Source organism: Botryllus schlosseri, chromosome 14 (genome assembly GCF_051294905.1).
Source record: "Botryllus schlosseri isolate E-star chromosome 14, Bs_hap1, whole genome shotgun sequence".
NCBI lineage: Eukaryota > Metazoa > Chordata > Ascidiacea > Stolidobranchia > Styelidae > Botryllus > Botryllus schlosseri.
The window spans coordinates 21,969,972-21,985,335 of NC_137249.1; the positions used below are offsets into that span (position 1 = coordinate 21,969,972).

The 15,364-nt window shown below is 41.3% G+C and overlaps 3 protein-coding genes across 8 annotated transcripts in view; 2 read left to right on the forward strand and 1 right to left on the reverse strand.

Moving 5' to 3' along the window:
* Window positions 1–15,364, reverse strand: part of LOC145456510 (uncharacterized) — a 487,292-nt gene that overhangs the window by 115,868 nt on the left and 356,060 nt on the right. The window lies entirely within an intron of this gene.
* Window positions 1–15,364, forward strand: part of LOC145456513 (CCR4-NOT transcription complex subunit 6-like) — a 105,295-nt gene that overhangs the window by 29,781 nt on the left and 60,150 nt on the right. Inside the window, exon 2 of one of the 6 annotated variants that reach the window (XM_080334649.1) lies at window positions 11,240–14,914. The exons of 3 other annotated variants lie outside the window; for them this stretch is intronic. In XM_080334649.1, coding sequence (XP_080190775.1) covers window positions 12,652–13,668 — 1,017 coding nt within the window. In that variant the 5' untranslated portion in view covers window positions 11,240–12,651 and the 3' untranslated portion in view covers window positions 13,669–14,914. Of the gene's footprint in view, window positions 1–6,397; window positions 14,915–15,364 lie in introns of those variants that run through there. 2 more of the 6 variants (XM_080334646.1, XM_080334647.1) reach the window with 2 other exon arrangements.
* On the forward strand, window positions 449–3,711 carry LOC145456512 (uncharacterized). The gene has a single exon (XM_080334645.1). It carries the CDS (start codon window positions 722–724, stop codon window positions 3,026–3,028), a length of 2,307 nt encoding a protein of 768 aa, XP_080190771.1. The 5' UTR covers window positions 449–721; the 3' UTR covers window positions 3,029–3,711.

Consider the following 15,364-nt stretch of genomic DNA (forward strand, 5'->3'; position numbering starts at 1 on the left):
GTTTAAGTCAGTGCAGGAGTAGTAGCTCTGCTAGATCTCGTGATTTGAGTGTCTTCATTGTTCTTTTGCCTACGCTAATTTATGTGCTCGTTGAGCATTGTAACGGTGTGTCATAGGCGTGTCACAACAGTGTATCGCACGCCTTATGCGTAGTGACGTAATTTCCTATTACGATAATATCGACCATTTATAAACTCGTGCGATAGCAAATTCGAGGAGACTTCATGCTAAACCTACTGAAATTACGTACAATAAATAGACTGTGTTGAACAATATATTCGTCTGAAGAGGTCACGAGACGGCAGCGGTCGAAGAGGACGTTCTATCTCTCAGTTAAGTACAGACAGAGTGCAGCCTACGCCAGGACAACTACTCGTCTGAGTTCTAATTACAGAGACAATAATACCTCATTTAACTCTACCGTCACATGGTGCCCCGAGTGAGGGAGAACAACATGTGGAGGACGCAGTCGATGTGAAACAGCACCTCGGTCATAATGATTGTGCCGAGCTATTTCCTTCAGATCGTATTGAGCCGCCAGGGGATACAGTGCCCGCCGGAGTTTCAGGAAATGCGGACAATGACAGACCAGCGAGTGCGCCTTTCAGTCAGGAGGTAACAGGTAATAACCTGCCAATTTCTGCTTCCAGACACGACATAGTAACTCCAGTTAAAACGAGATCAGGACGTGCTGTCAAGAAACCGACGTGGCTGAAGGATTATGGCGTATCCGTCAATTCTGTGTATGGCGATTGTGCTGTCATCCGTGACGTTGATTCAAACGAACCCAGTGAATAGCACGGATATCAAGATGGACATTGAAGTTTGTACAAAGAATGCTGTTTCTGAGTTTATCGAAATTACCCCGCCAGATGAGTGTGTAAATAACCCCGTGAGTCGTTCAGAGAGATGCACAGCTGATATTTATGCCTTGCGTAACCGCTTCCATCATTTTAGTGGACAGATGTGTTATGTTACGGAACGAAAATGGAAATCTCATTACTTCTTTTTTGGTACTTACAGCCAAGAGGTATCAGAGGAGGTTCGTTACCAGATTCCACTGGCGGAATGTCAGCATGCCATCGTTACTAAATTGTCACAATACGGGAATCTGGAGGACATGGGTGAAGGCTTGTATGCTACCAATAATTCCTTGCACGTAGATTGGACATGGCCAACGACAGACGAAGGGTATCTGCGAAATTTGATTTATCATGACGTAGATATTGTATATGACACTCTGAACGTAGCCTTGAGATCTGACCAGACTGATTTGTCACTTTGTGCCCCCGATAAAGGGCATTGCCGAAACCAATTGGCCACAGTAGTTTGGGATTCTGGTGCATTGACTAGATACCGTTGCCCAACAGTGCTGATAGGGAAGAATTCACGAGTTGTGATCCATTATGGACAGCGTTACCCATACGTGACAAGAATTGAGATGCCGACATTGGGACTGAGTTTCAGGTCAAGGAAATCGTGTCAATCGGAAACCACGAGATGTATCAGGAAATCCCCGGTCATATGTCTCGTCAACGATTTCTTTGTAGTACCGAAACGTTGTAAGGACGGAGATATGCGAAGATTATCGATTGGGCAGCCGGCCGCAAGTTCTAATCGTACAACTCCAAGCATGCGCCTACTCCTTGCAACTATACAAGAGGTAAAAGATCTATCTGATTTTCGGTACCGGAGTCTTGTGTCCAATTTGAACGCATTTGAATGTAACGTTGAGCAACAGATGTTTGCAATCCAGAAGTCACTGATTCCGCTCAATACGAACGCCGCATTATACTTGACGCCGACCAAGGGTCGTCCACGGTTTCGTCAAGCCGGCGATGTAATCCAGGCTGAACAATGTTTTAGACAGACTGTCGTAGTACAGGAGAGTTTGTTCTTGCCAGGCGGTAGACTTTCTGCGCGACCGATTGTAAGGTTCGGCCAAAACTTATCACGAATGGCCACCTTGGTAGACAATGGAACGGCATACTTAGGTCCGGTAACATTAGATCTCGGTTCGAAAAACACGACTAAAATTTTTAAAGTAGGGAAGTCATTTTTCAAATTTCAAAATGGCTTATTAATTTCGCGGAACGCGTCGGTTACTGAGTTAAAATTCTCAATGCATGACGGTTTAGATACTGTAATAGAATCGACACATCCGGTGAATCTGACTGAAACATTTTTAGATATTTTCAGTAAAATAGACCCTTCACTTGGTACGGATTATGACAGCGTGTTGGCTCATATGTCCCATAGCATGTTGTTAGTTCAAAAATTGCGTGAATTATCAGCCTCCCACTTAGCTAATCGTAGTACAATCGGCGATCACGTCGAGGCCGACCCTTCACTTCCTGTTAAAGTTGTTTATGAAGCTTTTAGGGGCAGCATCTTGTACGTCTTGGCTTGTGTAACGAGCCCAATTGTCCAATACATTTTGATTTTTTGTCTGTTGAACGCTATGATCTGGGGATTGTATTTAACTTGTAAATTATTTTGTTCGAAACGTGCTGTAATGCGTAAGTCCTTTCATGACAGACGAACTGCCGTGTTGAAGTTTATTTCAGAAACGGAGAACACGTTGCGACAGCGAGTTTCGAAAAACGCGGGAAGCGGTGCTCCGGTTGAAACACGTGGCGTCCACTCTGATCATAACATTGAATTGCAATCGATCGATACGGACGGGAATATGCCGGGGGAACTGGATGACGGGAATGTCTCGGATGCAAGCACCAGATGTCATACTGTCGATATCGGTACCGAACAGCCGCTTTTGCACCACGAAAATACCGTATGCGAACCGACCAATGGTGCACAGCTCGCGCCCCAAATCTCCCTGGACGTCAAGCAGGGGGATCAAATCGTACCGACCTCACTGGTACACGATCGAATGCCTGATACCGTTCCGACCCGTCACGATTCAACAGAGGCTTCGCGAGAATCGCCGCCCCCAAAGAAGAAACCCCCGGCCATCGTAAGACCTGTTTCGCCGATGAATTCAGGCAACCGCCCTGCCACGGGTGAGTAAACGGAGGAGCACCGCACACGCGTTTTTGGTCGAGATAGACGTCGATTCTATCCGACCTAAATTGTACTAGCGAAGTACAATTGTTGTATGTAACGACCACATTGTATATATGAGTGGTCATGGACTGTTGTTTATGTTGGATAGCCTTTCAGACGTGGCTGGTGTATCACACTTGAGCAGAGCCTACTGAGATGTATTGTGTATAAATTTTTTTTGTGTTGGCTTAATGTAGTTAGTTGTTAGGCTACCTATTTCTAGTGTGTTAATGTGGATTTGGTGTAGTGTTAGGTTACTAACTCTTGTTCAGTAAGCTGGATTGTATTGTGGTCTGATAGGCTAACTTGTATATTATAAAAGCTGTAGAAAACTTGTTCATCTCTCTCGTAGTCTTGGCGTATGGACTTGTTTAATAAGTGGTATCGTTAGGCTACCGTATTACTGTTGTGACACCTTCGTTCTAATTACTTCCGCTCATTTGCATGTCCGCTCCCTCAAAGTGGAGATGGTGTAACGGTGTGTCATAGGCGTGTCACAACAGTGTATCGCACGCCTTATGCGTAGTGACGTAATTTCCTATTACGATAATATCGACCATTTATAAACTCGTGCGATAGCAAATTCGAGGAGACTTCATGCTAAACCTACTGAAATTACGTACAATAAATAGACTGTGTTGAACAATATATTCGTCTGAAGAGTTCACGAGACGGCAGCGGTCGAAGAGGACGTTCTATCTCTCAGTTAAGTACAGACAGAGTGCAGCCTACGCCAGGACAACTACTCGTCTGAGTTCTAATTACAGAGACAATAATACCTCATTTAACTCTACCGTCACAGCATATAGCCTATATACAAATTATACACATAGCAAGTTTATGGGATTGTGACTTGTGCCATGCCACCCAGGTGAATTTATTGTTCGCTATATCGCTTGTGCATTGTGATGAGTGAGGTATTAATAGGCCGCTTTACTGGTTTCGATTTGCTGTCTCGTTCCTCTGTAACAAAATGAAAATTACCGTACAATCTAGGTATGCTTAGGAAGTGCACATATCGCATATTTCAGACCCGGTTTATATTACATAAACTTCAATCATTTTTGGAAGATGTTATTCTGTTATTTAATCACGGGACTTGGAATAGAGATATAGGAAAATTGGAGAAGGCTGGAGTTGGAATGTGGATTTATGAAAATAATTTTGAATCAGGATAAACTAGGACTAAATTAGACAGTTTCAGTACTGGACTTGGACCTGACAATATCATTCCGTCAGTCCGTCCATTACTGGTGCATTGTCTGGACCAATTTGTGAAAATTTATAATCATCGTATAGAATCTAGTTCAATAAACTAATAATGCACGATAACAATAATGCGTTTAGTAACACTGGAAAGTTGAGTATCTTTATGCGACTGCGGATGCATTCATCACGAATGCCCGATTATAAATAAAGGCTGATACATTTGGTGCATGCAGTACAACACATTTAGCAATCACGATGTACAGTTTGCTTCACTCGATTGCTTTTGTCGTGTTCGTTTCGTGTGTTATTTGATATCATGCTGGCGTCTACTGAAATTAGTGCTATATTAGTCTGTATTAGTTGCTTGTTAACGACTCTTTGAACCGAAACATGGGACACACCCCATCGCTTCATGCCTCTTTGGTTTTATTATCGGTAATATTTTAATGTGAATGACACATATCCTTGTCAGTTCTGTCATAATGTCAGGATAACGAGATTCCATGAACTGAATACTGAAGTGGATGTAACGCTAACTTGAAGACGTAAGTCAATCTATGACTAAAATAATGAGTGGTACAAATTGACCATTCATCAATTAAACTTCTTGGATCTCATTTGCGATTACGGCCATTCAGCAACCACATGTCAAGTCGAGTACGTGATTCCTGTGTGGAATCGGTGTCCTCTGTCCTGTGCTCACAATGTTTTATTTTATAATAATTTTTTTCATTAAATTACATTGACTTGATGAGAATCATCGCTGCTCACCTGTTACATCAGGCGAAATGTACCGAGATTCCAGAATATACAATACCGTATCAAATCGGGACCATCCTCATTAATTCTAGGGCACTGATACCATCACTATTGTGTCTGATAATGTATATACTATATAGTTGCTGCTGCTTTTTGAAGTTAGTTAGTAAGGCTAAATTATGTGATCTTTGACACACCAGGTGGCAGGCGCTATCATGTATCCATTGTTGAATTGATCTTGAAAAAATATAGATACTGAGATTTCTGGTATAGCAATTACCGTATTGTTACAAAAGTTTCAACGTTTTACAAATTAAGCTTTTCTACTGTCACTGCTCCACTGCATGATTATTTGACGATGTAATACATCTCTGCTTTTGTAAATAAGCTATAGTTACTGTACTAGATTTATTTGCGAAACTTGGTTGGATGATGCCATTAATTAGCAATGCAAGTCAACTCAACCCCATCATTGCTTATATATTAGCATTTCTTTTGACATTTGACATTAGCCAAAAATCATTCATTACCAGAAACTATTGTAATACACTGTAGCGTCTGTAGGCTTATAGCATTTTTGAAAATCGATTAATCTGGTCAACCCATTGTACATGAGCCAAATGTCATACTTGGGCTGCTGATAAAATTTGTGGAGATTTGTAGTGCCCTTATGTATACATTCACAATAATTAAAATTTTAGGCTACTGTATATTGCTATAATGAAACACAGTTACTGTGAATAAACAAACTTTCGTTCGTCATTCTTATTCATTAGGCTACCTTAGCAGCTGTATGAATTATAGATGATAATAATGGATAGGTTGGTCATTTCGGGTTGTGTTAGCATTCTCATTGCGCTTTCAAAATTCCGACCCACAAATACAGTTCACGGGAGAGGGATTTGACTGATTGGTCACAGCCTATATATCACATAGGCAATCTCTCTTCATTGGTTTTTTACTAAAAGAATTCAATTTTATGATAGTATAGCTAGAATTAGACTCCATCTATCTGCACTGAAATGAAAGTGAATCAGTCGTGCGGGTTGACTGTTCACATAGATTGATGAATGTGGTTGCATAGATCTATTTTACAGCCCAACATCATTATGAAAGAAAGTACTTAAAACAAGTATGTGTTCTGTTCAGGCATTTTAACCACACAATTAGGAAGATCTGTCGTAAGAGTGCACCGAGCTAATTGTTAACTCCACGTAAAGTTAGACTGTGTGGACACTCCTATAGCTTTTAGCCCTATTTCTCTGGATGTCACTGAAATGACATGGTTCTGTATCCTGTGTTATGATTTCTCCACCATTCTTCATTATTTTCAGTATTAATGAGATATCGTTGTTTTCTGATTCAGATTTTTGCATTTATTGACAATAAGTTGCTGAGAAAACTCGGCAGAAAGTTTGAATGCTTTATAGATCGATGCACGGCGATGCTGATAAGAGCAAAACCCGCCGAAATTATACGATCATGAGTCCGGAAGAGGTCAGAAACGGTAAGAAATCCCATTGGGAGGAGCTCGACATCAAGGGGTGCGTGAAAAATCTCTCCCCTACGATATGGAGACTCTCGCATTTGACCCGTCTGTATCTGAACGACAATCAACTGCAGAGGTTACCGTCAGAGGTGTCTTTCCTGAAGAATTTGTATTTGCTGGACCTGTCGTCCAACAAATTACGAAGTCTACCTGCCGAGCTTGGTGATTTGTATAATCTACGGGAGCTGCATCTGAGCAATAATTGTCTTCGAACATTGCCGTACGAATTGGGAAAGTTGTTTCAGCTTCAATGCCTTGGCTTGATAGGCAACCCGCTGTCGCCTGACATCATGTCCATGTACAATAAAGGTACCGCACGTTTGCTAACCTACTTTCTGGATAACTTGGTGTCGACCACTCCTGACATGCCAGATAGAATGTGGGTGAAGGTTAACGATCCAGAAGACACTGGGTCTACGATGGCAGTGTTCTCGGTGATGTCGTACAATATCCTTTGTGATAAATACGCCACCCGGCAAATGTATGGGTACTGTCCGCCTTGGGCGTTGAACTGGGAGTATAGACGAAAAATCATCTACACCGATCTTGTGCACCACAGCGCCGACATCATCTCTCTGCAGGAAGTCGAGACTTGCGAATACGCTAATTTTTTTGTGCCCGAGCTGAAAGCGCAAGGATATGAGGGTGTGTTCAGTCCTAAATCTCGTGCAAAGCACATGATCGAAGATGATAAGCAACATGTGGACGGCTGCGCTATATTCTGGAAGACTTCGAAGTTTGCACTGGCAAGAGAACACCTGATTGAATTCAATCAAATTGCGATGGAGAATAATGAAGGGTCCGAGCATATGCTAAATAGAGTCACCACCAAGGATAACATTGGCATAGCTGTTCTTCTTCAGACTAGAGAAGGATTGTACGAGCAGATGTCATTACCGTCGGAACCGCAATATCTCTTAGCTGCGAACGCTCACATGCATTGGGATCCAGAATTCAGCGACGTGAAGCTAATCCAGACAATCATGTTTTGCCATGAGCTCAAGAAGATCTGCGACAGCTCAATGCAAGAGTTTCCGATGCCAAAGTCGATTCCGAACCAAGGAATGAACGCTTTACCTATGATAGTGTGCGGTGATCTCAATTCTCTGCCTCATTCGGGTGTCGTGGAGTATCTTACGACGGGAAAAGTTTCTACGACTCACGAAGACTTCCGCGACCTGAAGTACACAAAGACCCTGGCTAATTTCCGGCAGTGTCTCAAAGAAAGCGGGCAAGCTGATCCAACTATCATGACCCATCCGTTTAAACTCAATTCTACCTACGATGACACTGAGCAGGGCTGTCTGGAATACTCGAACAACACGTTTGAATTCAAGGGTATCATCGATTATATCTTCTACACCCGTAACCAGCTGCGTAACTTGAATGTTTTGGCCGGGATTGATCCAAGTTGGTTTGTTGAGAACAACATATTAGGATGCCCCCACCCGAGCATCCCATCAGATCACATACCTTTGCTTGCCGAATACCAGCTATACCCGGCCCACTACAAGCCCCAATCACCGCCTTTACCGAATGCACACGGCAATGCCATGTCGCAGCAAATGAGGCACGGACCGCAGTCCCATCACCACGGCAGTTCTTCACCTTCTTACCCTCACAACAATATCGGCAATCATGTCATGTTTCAGTCGCACCACGGAATGCAGAATCGGTTTCCGCCCCTGTTTCAGGGCGGGCACAATCATCGGGGATTAGTCGGGCCGCAAAGGCAGAGTCCGGTGTCTGCGAATAATGTGGCGCCAGGGTTACAGTCGCTTTCTCATCATGGACGGCGGTAAAATAGAGGCAGCGTGGATATAATCTTTATGGCGAGATGCAGGCCGCTTGCTAATGAAATCAAGATCGTTTTAAGGAAGAAACTAGCTTTTTTACCATTCCGGCAACTGGAAGTTTTATCAGGTTTTCAAACAAGTGCGTGATTTCCTGCCGATTACGTTGCTATAGAATAGTTTTGTACCTTTTTACTTCTTTTATCTGAATTGGAATGGTAATTTTTTACGGTGTAGTACGTGATAGCCCCGGGTTGTTCTGTATTGTGGCGTGGGGTGTTTGTATCCATTTTATTGTGTATCATGGTATGTCGAATCAAAATACACGATCCAAGTATAAATAGTATTCTCCATGTCCTGAACGTCTTGGTTGACCCGGCACTTCTCTCTCAGTTTCCGTGCTTGTAGATAGACTTGCAGTATGGCTCGTTTTAAGATTTCGCGTGTTTGCTACATTTTGCTATCTTTGTTCATAAATTTAGCTCTGTGTGATTATCATGATTTGCCAATGAATTATGCCATGTCCAATTCTGTGCCTGTGACTCAGTTTTTTCCATTTGTCCTTTGATGTAACAATGACCTTTGCCATTTCCATAAAAAAAGGTCATCCAACTATTTCACTATCCAGATTACAGCCGGTATGCCTGGCTGCACTGGTATCATTGATATTGACATTCCAATTGATGATATGTCATCTGAAGTTCTGTCATTTGACTATGCGAAGATTTTGTTTTTCAAATTGGTAAAGGTATTACATAAAATTAGATTCTTGTTAATGGAATAGTGCATTTGGCATACTTCTATTTGCAAACCATGTGTTCTGTGTAGAGCAAGATCGTTATATCTCAGTTTTCATGCTGTTGCTGCAAGTAAGAGGTAGAACATGGTACTTTTGCGACATTCGGTTGTTGTTATTATTAAGTTGCAAGTCTGGAACCATTTTTGCTGACTTGTTGCCCCCTTGTATACAGGTAATGTACTGTGATCTGTATCCGTGATACGTTGGAAATGGCTTTCTATATGATCATTTTTCAGCGTATCAACGTAAGGCTATGTCATTTCAACTGCCCGACCGCATGGTCATCGCTACTGGTTTCTACTCTTGCACTCTATGATCCTGCTAACGTTAGGTAATGGTTGATTTCAATGTATTTTGTCAAATTCTAAACTAAAGGATGCATTTCAAAATTGTTGCGCTTCTCAATTTCATGAATAACTTGTTGCTCGGACTTGGATGAATTTTGGATTGTGCCATTTTCAAAGTTCCTGTTCATTCATGGTGCTGTGAAAAGCTGTACTACTGAGCCTGCTTGAAGTATTTCAAATCTGAATCTCCTAAACAAATGGTCTTGAATGTATATAAGCATGTGTACTGTTCCTGGGTAAACTAACAGTACTTTGGTACTGTCCTTTTTCTGAACCTGCGATGATGAAAGTTCTGATTGTCTGAGAATTTCTTGCTGATGGAATCCAAATTTGTCTCCAATGTATTTTGGTACACTTGGCGTGTTTAATTGGCAACAAGACAATCTGCCATGAAATATTGATATTTCAGAAATATAAATTCGAATTATTTCAGAAGTAGGGTATAATAACTATTATTGCGGGGGAATGGGCATTTAACTTCAGTAGATAGTTCAATTTTGTCTTTCTGGGATCGTTTTGCCGAGTATTGGCAAGTTCATGTCATGTTCTGTAACGTTGGACGATAGCCTGGTTTTTGGGGGTACTGAATATGATATGTGCAATATCTCAAGTACGCAATGCTTGAACTTCGATGTAACACTGTTTCGATTTTAAGAAATATGATGATCTTAATACGCGACCAAATGGACATGGGTGTTTTATACCACAGTAACCCGAATTTGCCAACTTCTATCTGCTCATTTTTTTTAGAATATAATGACACAGAGTTTTTATGTCCATAATGCATGCAATAAGCATGATGCAATGTTCAACTATGAACTAATTCGGTCCACATCAGTATGAGCGGGCTCATATTACTTGCTTTCGGCTGGAATCAAGTTTGAACACCTTTGACCGGTTCAGTTTTCTTCCATTATTCCGAAACAAAACAAGCTTTTAATGTCGACCAAGCATATTTAGAGTTATCATGCAAAGCTGATACGAAGTTCCATGTCAACCTTTCGCCATGCATTTATCTATCTACAAATGAATTGTGAAGAGTGCTCTAGATTTAGTCACTGCCCCTTTCGTCCGTACGGGTACTTATTGACGAAGTGCCTGCCTCAACAAGCTCTATCTTGATTTGCAGACGTTGCAAATTTGTGCTAGCCTCGCGTTCGCCGACTTTTTTGAGATCTTGCATTGTCAGTTTTTTAAATATTTTGGCATCCTTCTTTTTTTGTGTGTGAGTTACGTGCTGTTCTATTTCATAAGGATATTTACTCATAGTTGGTATAGGATGTGATGAGAAGATTGCTTGTACTTGTGCCTATCTGAATTGATTAATTTGTATTGAAGCTTGGAAAGCACTTCCTGCAGAGATCTGCCCCTGATGCTTAAGAGTTTTAATGAAGAAAACTGAAAGACTATTAGCCTACTATTTCCTTTAAGTATAAAGCCATCGTTTTGTTACCGGGAAAGTTGACTGTGATTGTATTTTCATTTAAATCATTCAATTCTGTTGCTGTTTGCAATAATAATCTCATTAGAAGACATATTTTAACCATAAAAAGTGAATTTCCCAGTATCATCGCATCAACAACTGACATTTTTATTAATTGGAAATAAACACACCCGGTCTCTGCAGGGAGATGCGACAATTATGTTGCCGTAGTCCTATAAGAATCATTTTTATATAACTACAATACGTTATTGTCTGATCTTATTCCTATCTTTCTAGATTGATATCTTTTCGATAGAACTAGGTAATAGAACTTGTGACGATGCAGCGAAGTCAAAAGTTGCACAATGACTACATCAACAAGAAGATACAAAGCCAAATCGAAAAGAATCAAAACCAAAGTCCGATCGCGCCGTCTGCAGTCGTGAAAGTGCTAATCTACTCGATGATAATAGGATTTGTCCCGATTTCATCTTACTATTTCGCCAACAATTTTTTTCAGTCACACTTGAACTTTTCGGAAAGTGATAGCAGTGTTCCGTCGGCGGTGGTCGCTTTGATAATACTGCACGGTTTACTAATTGCATTTGTATATTCCGCCTACACTGAAAAAATTCCAGATAAGAAGAAGGTGGACTGAACGACTTGGAGCATTGTCGTTGAAGAAGAATATTTTTGGTTTTATGATATTTAAAGTTTGCTTTTTTTGGTGATATTCTACTTCATGGATATTTTTCTCGGTGCAATTTACTTCCATTCCAATCGTAGATTTCTAAAGAAGTTATCAACATATATTTGACTCTTCTTCAGTTGAAGTTTGCGAACTGCTTCATGAAATGTAGTACTTTTCGCTTGTTCATTTCGTGACTCGGATTGCGTTTAGTGTGTTCAGTTTTGTGGTATTTGTTTTGATTGATTAGTGAGGTACAAAACTATTTTACAAAGCACTATTTAGGCATCACGCTGTGTGTCGTCAGCAGGAAATTAGTTCAAATTATGACGGCCCATATATGTTTGCATTGAGAACTTTATAGCCACATGAAATCAGCCGATTTGTTTTGCGTCATTGTTTATGGCATTTTACGTCATTGTTTATGTTGTGACTCGATTGATGTTTTGATGCGCGATAAGACGTGCGCAAATGTGCAAATTAAGGTAGCCTGTTTTGTTGTCATTTTCTGAGCCGAATCCTTCACTAAATCCTCATTAGTTACAACATCTCTGGGGCCATGGTCACTTATTGAATGCTGATCTCATTATGCAAGCGTTCCACCTATCAGTAATTCGGTGCTTTGACGAATTAAAATCAAACGAATAGATAACTCAAAAATTTGCAGCTAGTCTGAAGCAATTTAATTTATGATTGAATTTTACCTATTCTCATTTTCAATTCAGCAAACGTACTCTGATAGTTTTCAAAGTTCACTGCCATGATAACTCGTCCAATATGTTTGCAGGGAGATAATTCTGATCAGTCTATTTCAAAACATCACCTTATTCTGTTACTTATATTAGCTGAGATCAAATATTCAATGACTTGCATTCAAAAACTTTGTTTTTGTGTGTCTGAAAGATATTCAATAGATCGAATGACCTACTGCATTGGTTGACGGGGACTCTCTATTTTCCAGATACTTCAAATAGAGATTGCATTTCACTGTTTTCATTGCATTTCACGTCATAACATTGGCATGCTTCCGCAAGCGATGGACCTGCATTCTTTGAATGAATATTTGAAGTCGGTTCTCGACATGATCCCGCCGCAATCCTACTTTCAGCAGAACTATTCCACCACACACGGGAAAGGTAAGGGAAAGAAAAGAAAACTGCAAAACAAAAAGGGCGGCGACGCTGGAAAAGTGTCGCAAAATGCTGCTAAAAAAGCTAAACTAAATCCGAGCTTCATGAAGACTACCAGCGCCAGGATAACTGACAACAGCAAAAACACAGATGAGGCTACTTCAAAAGGTCGCGCGAAAGGTCCTGGCGAACTGACAGACTCTTTAACACAGCTGCAAAAGCGACTCAAAGACAAAATCTCCGCGATTCAAGAACAGAGACGGCCTAAAAATAAAACGCCCGAAGAGATTGAGAAGACGCGCGCTAAAAGAAAGAAGGAGAAGGCTAAGTTGAAAATGAAGGCTAAGGCTAAGTTGCAACATGAGCAGGCCTTCAAAACAGGGTCACTAGCGGCCGAAACTGCCGGTAAACCAGGGCAGCGACCAAAGCCCGAGCCTGCCGTGCAGTCCAAGGCCAAAACCGGTAAAAGCGAACGGGCGGCGTTCAGCAAATTAGATTTCGGCCTCGAAGTGCAGTCCAAGGATAAAAAGAACAAGTTGCAAAAGAAGAAAAATCTAAAAACTCTTTTAGCTCAAGCTGAAAACAAAAAGCAGCGCTTGGAAGCCTTGAAAGAGAACGAACCGGAAAAAGCGGACGCGATCGTCAAGAAGAACGGCTGGGAAAAGGCACTGCAGAAGGCGGAAGGCGTGAAAGTGAAAGACGATCCCGAGCTGTTGAAGAAATCGCTGAAAAAGCAGCAGACCATCAAGAAGCAGCACGCCAAGAAATGGAAGGAGCGCGTCGACAAGGTTGAAGAAAAGATAAAGCGCAAACAGGACAAACGCGCCAGGAACATTCAAGCAAGAAAGGACACTGTGAAGGAGAGGAAATTGCAGAAGAGAGCCAAAAAAATGTTCAAGTCGAAGTAATTGCGAAGTTCTCAAGGTTTGGTCTGTGCTTTGAAAGTCGGTCGGCGGTTAGCTTGGTGAGGCGTGGTCGAATACCCATTCGCAATTTCGCTGAGGAAAATGACACGGTGCTCCAAGTTTTGGCGTTGCTGATAGAAAAACAGACAACTTAGATGACACGATGTTCTAGCAAGATATGTCTATCGCGGTTGCGAGCTGAGGTTTGACACATCGTGGCATTCCTCTTCTTTTTTGACTTTTCTGTTGAACTTCCGGTAATTTATCCTTAATCCTCAAGTTTTTTGATGATCGCCAATCATTTCCCCGTTTCGTTGACGCTGATTTAATATCATCTGTACATAAAGCTTTTAGAATATTAGTGAATTGATATTTTTGTGTTTCTGCATTTTGTATCAATCTGAGCTGGGCCGCAGTGGCGCAAGTAACAGAAAAGGTGTTGGTTAGCTTGAATTTGTAGCCTAGTCTTTTTGACATGCAATGTCATGAATACTTTGAAATTTTCATCTAGCTTCCGATTTGCAATTTTGCACCGTATTCGCAGATAATGTACCTGAAAAATTATCAATCATACTCTGTGCGATTGCAACTTGCCGGTTTTAAAATTGACAATGGGTTCAGTGACTTCTCCATCGCGCTTTCCTGTGACCTGCCATGAAATGTGCTTTGAATGGATAGCCTAACTCTAATTTTCTTGACGCAACTCCTAATTCCTGCAATTTGAAGTGTGATCTTGACAAAGAGCTGCTACCACTTGAAGGTGACTGTGCCGAGGTTATGGTATGTGCAACAGCGAGGGCTTTGATTGCAGTTTGAAATATATGTTTGTTAATCACTCCTTTTGCCGCCTCACTGATTTATTATGCTGAATTGCTGATTCAATTTAGGTTTTAGGATATTTTTTCAATTCTCCCATGAGGTAATGGACCTAGTGTCGAGAAATACATTTAGAGTTGGTAGGCCTACAAGTCTCACCCGAAAAATTGATTTATTTTTACACCTACAATGCTCTTTCATGTCTCGCCATGTTCATATAGTGATTGACCGTGCTGGGTGCTACATTTGCTGTTATCATAATTAAGCATTTCTCGTGAACAAAAATTCTTTAATCCATTTTCAGCCTGCATGCTGCCAACTATTCTCAGGCTTAGAATGACTAGCCTCGAGTAAGACCGAGTTTTTCCTTTAGACTTTTCTTTCATTAAGACCGCTCTGCTGGAACCGCTAAATTGTCTTGTCTTTCTTTAGATTTACTGGTATCTAAATTCGACATCGGCGGGTATCATGAAATCCACCGACTTACTTTTGAATCGGTCCCCTTTGTCCAACTATGGCATGAACAAGCCGTATCAGAAGCTACCGTCCGTGAACCGGTGCTCTATGTGCCAAAAGCATGAAACTCAAGGACGGACTTTTTTGGCGTGCGCCCGTTGCGTGTACGTCGGCGTTAAGATATGGGAGCCGATCTTCCGAATATACTGCGGGAAGGATTGTCAGCGTAAACACTGGGAAAAGCATCGTATTGAACATAACCTATATGAAGCTCGAAATAATGCAACTGTCAATGATGGCATTGACATCGGCACACAAGCTGGTAAGAAAAACTCAGCAACGACGCAAAAGGAACAATGTGAACCGCAAGTCAACGCTAAAAATCCAGTCTCCAAAGCTCTATTTTCAGCGAAAAAGCAGATTGAAT

What these genes read in the sequence shown, in the direction of transcription:
- LOC145456512 (XM_080334645.1), top strand. Translation starts at nt 722, where the DNA reads ATGGCGTATCCGTCAATTCTGTGTATGGCGATTGTGCTGTCATCCGTG.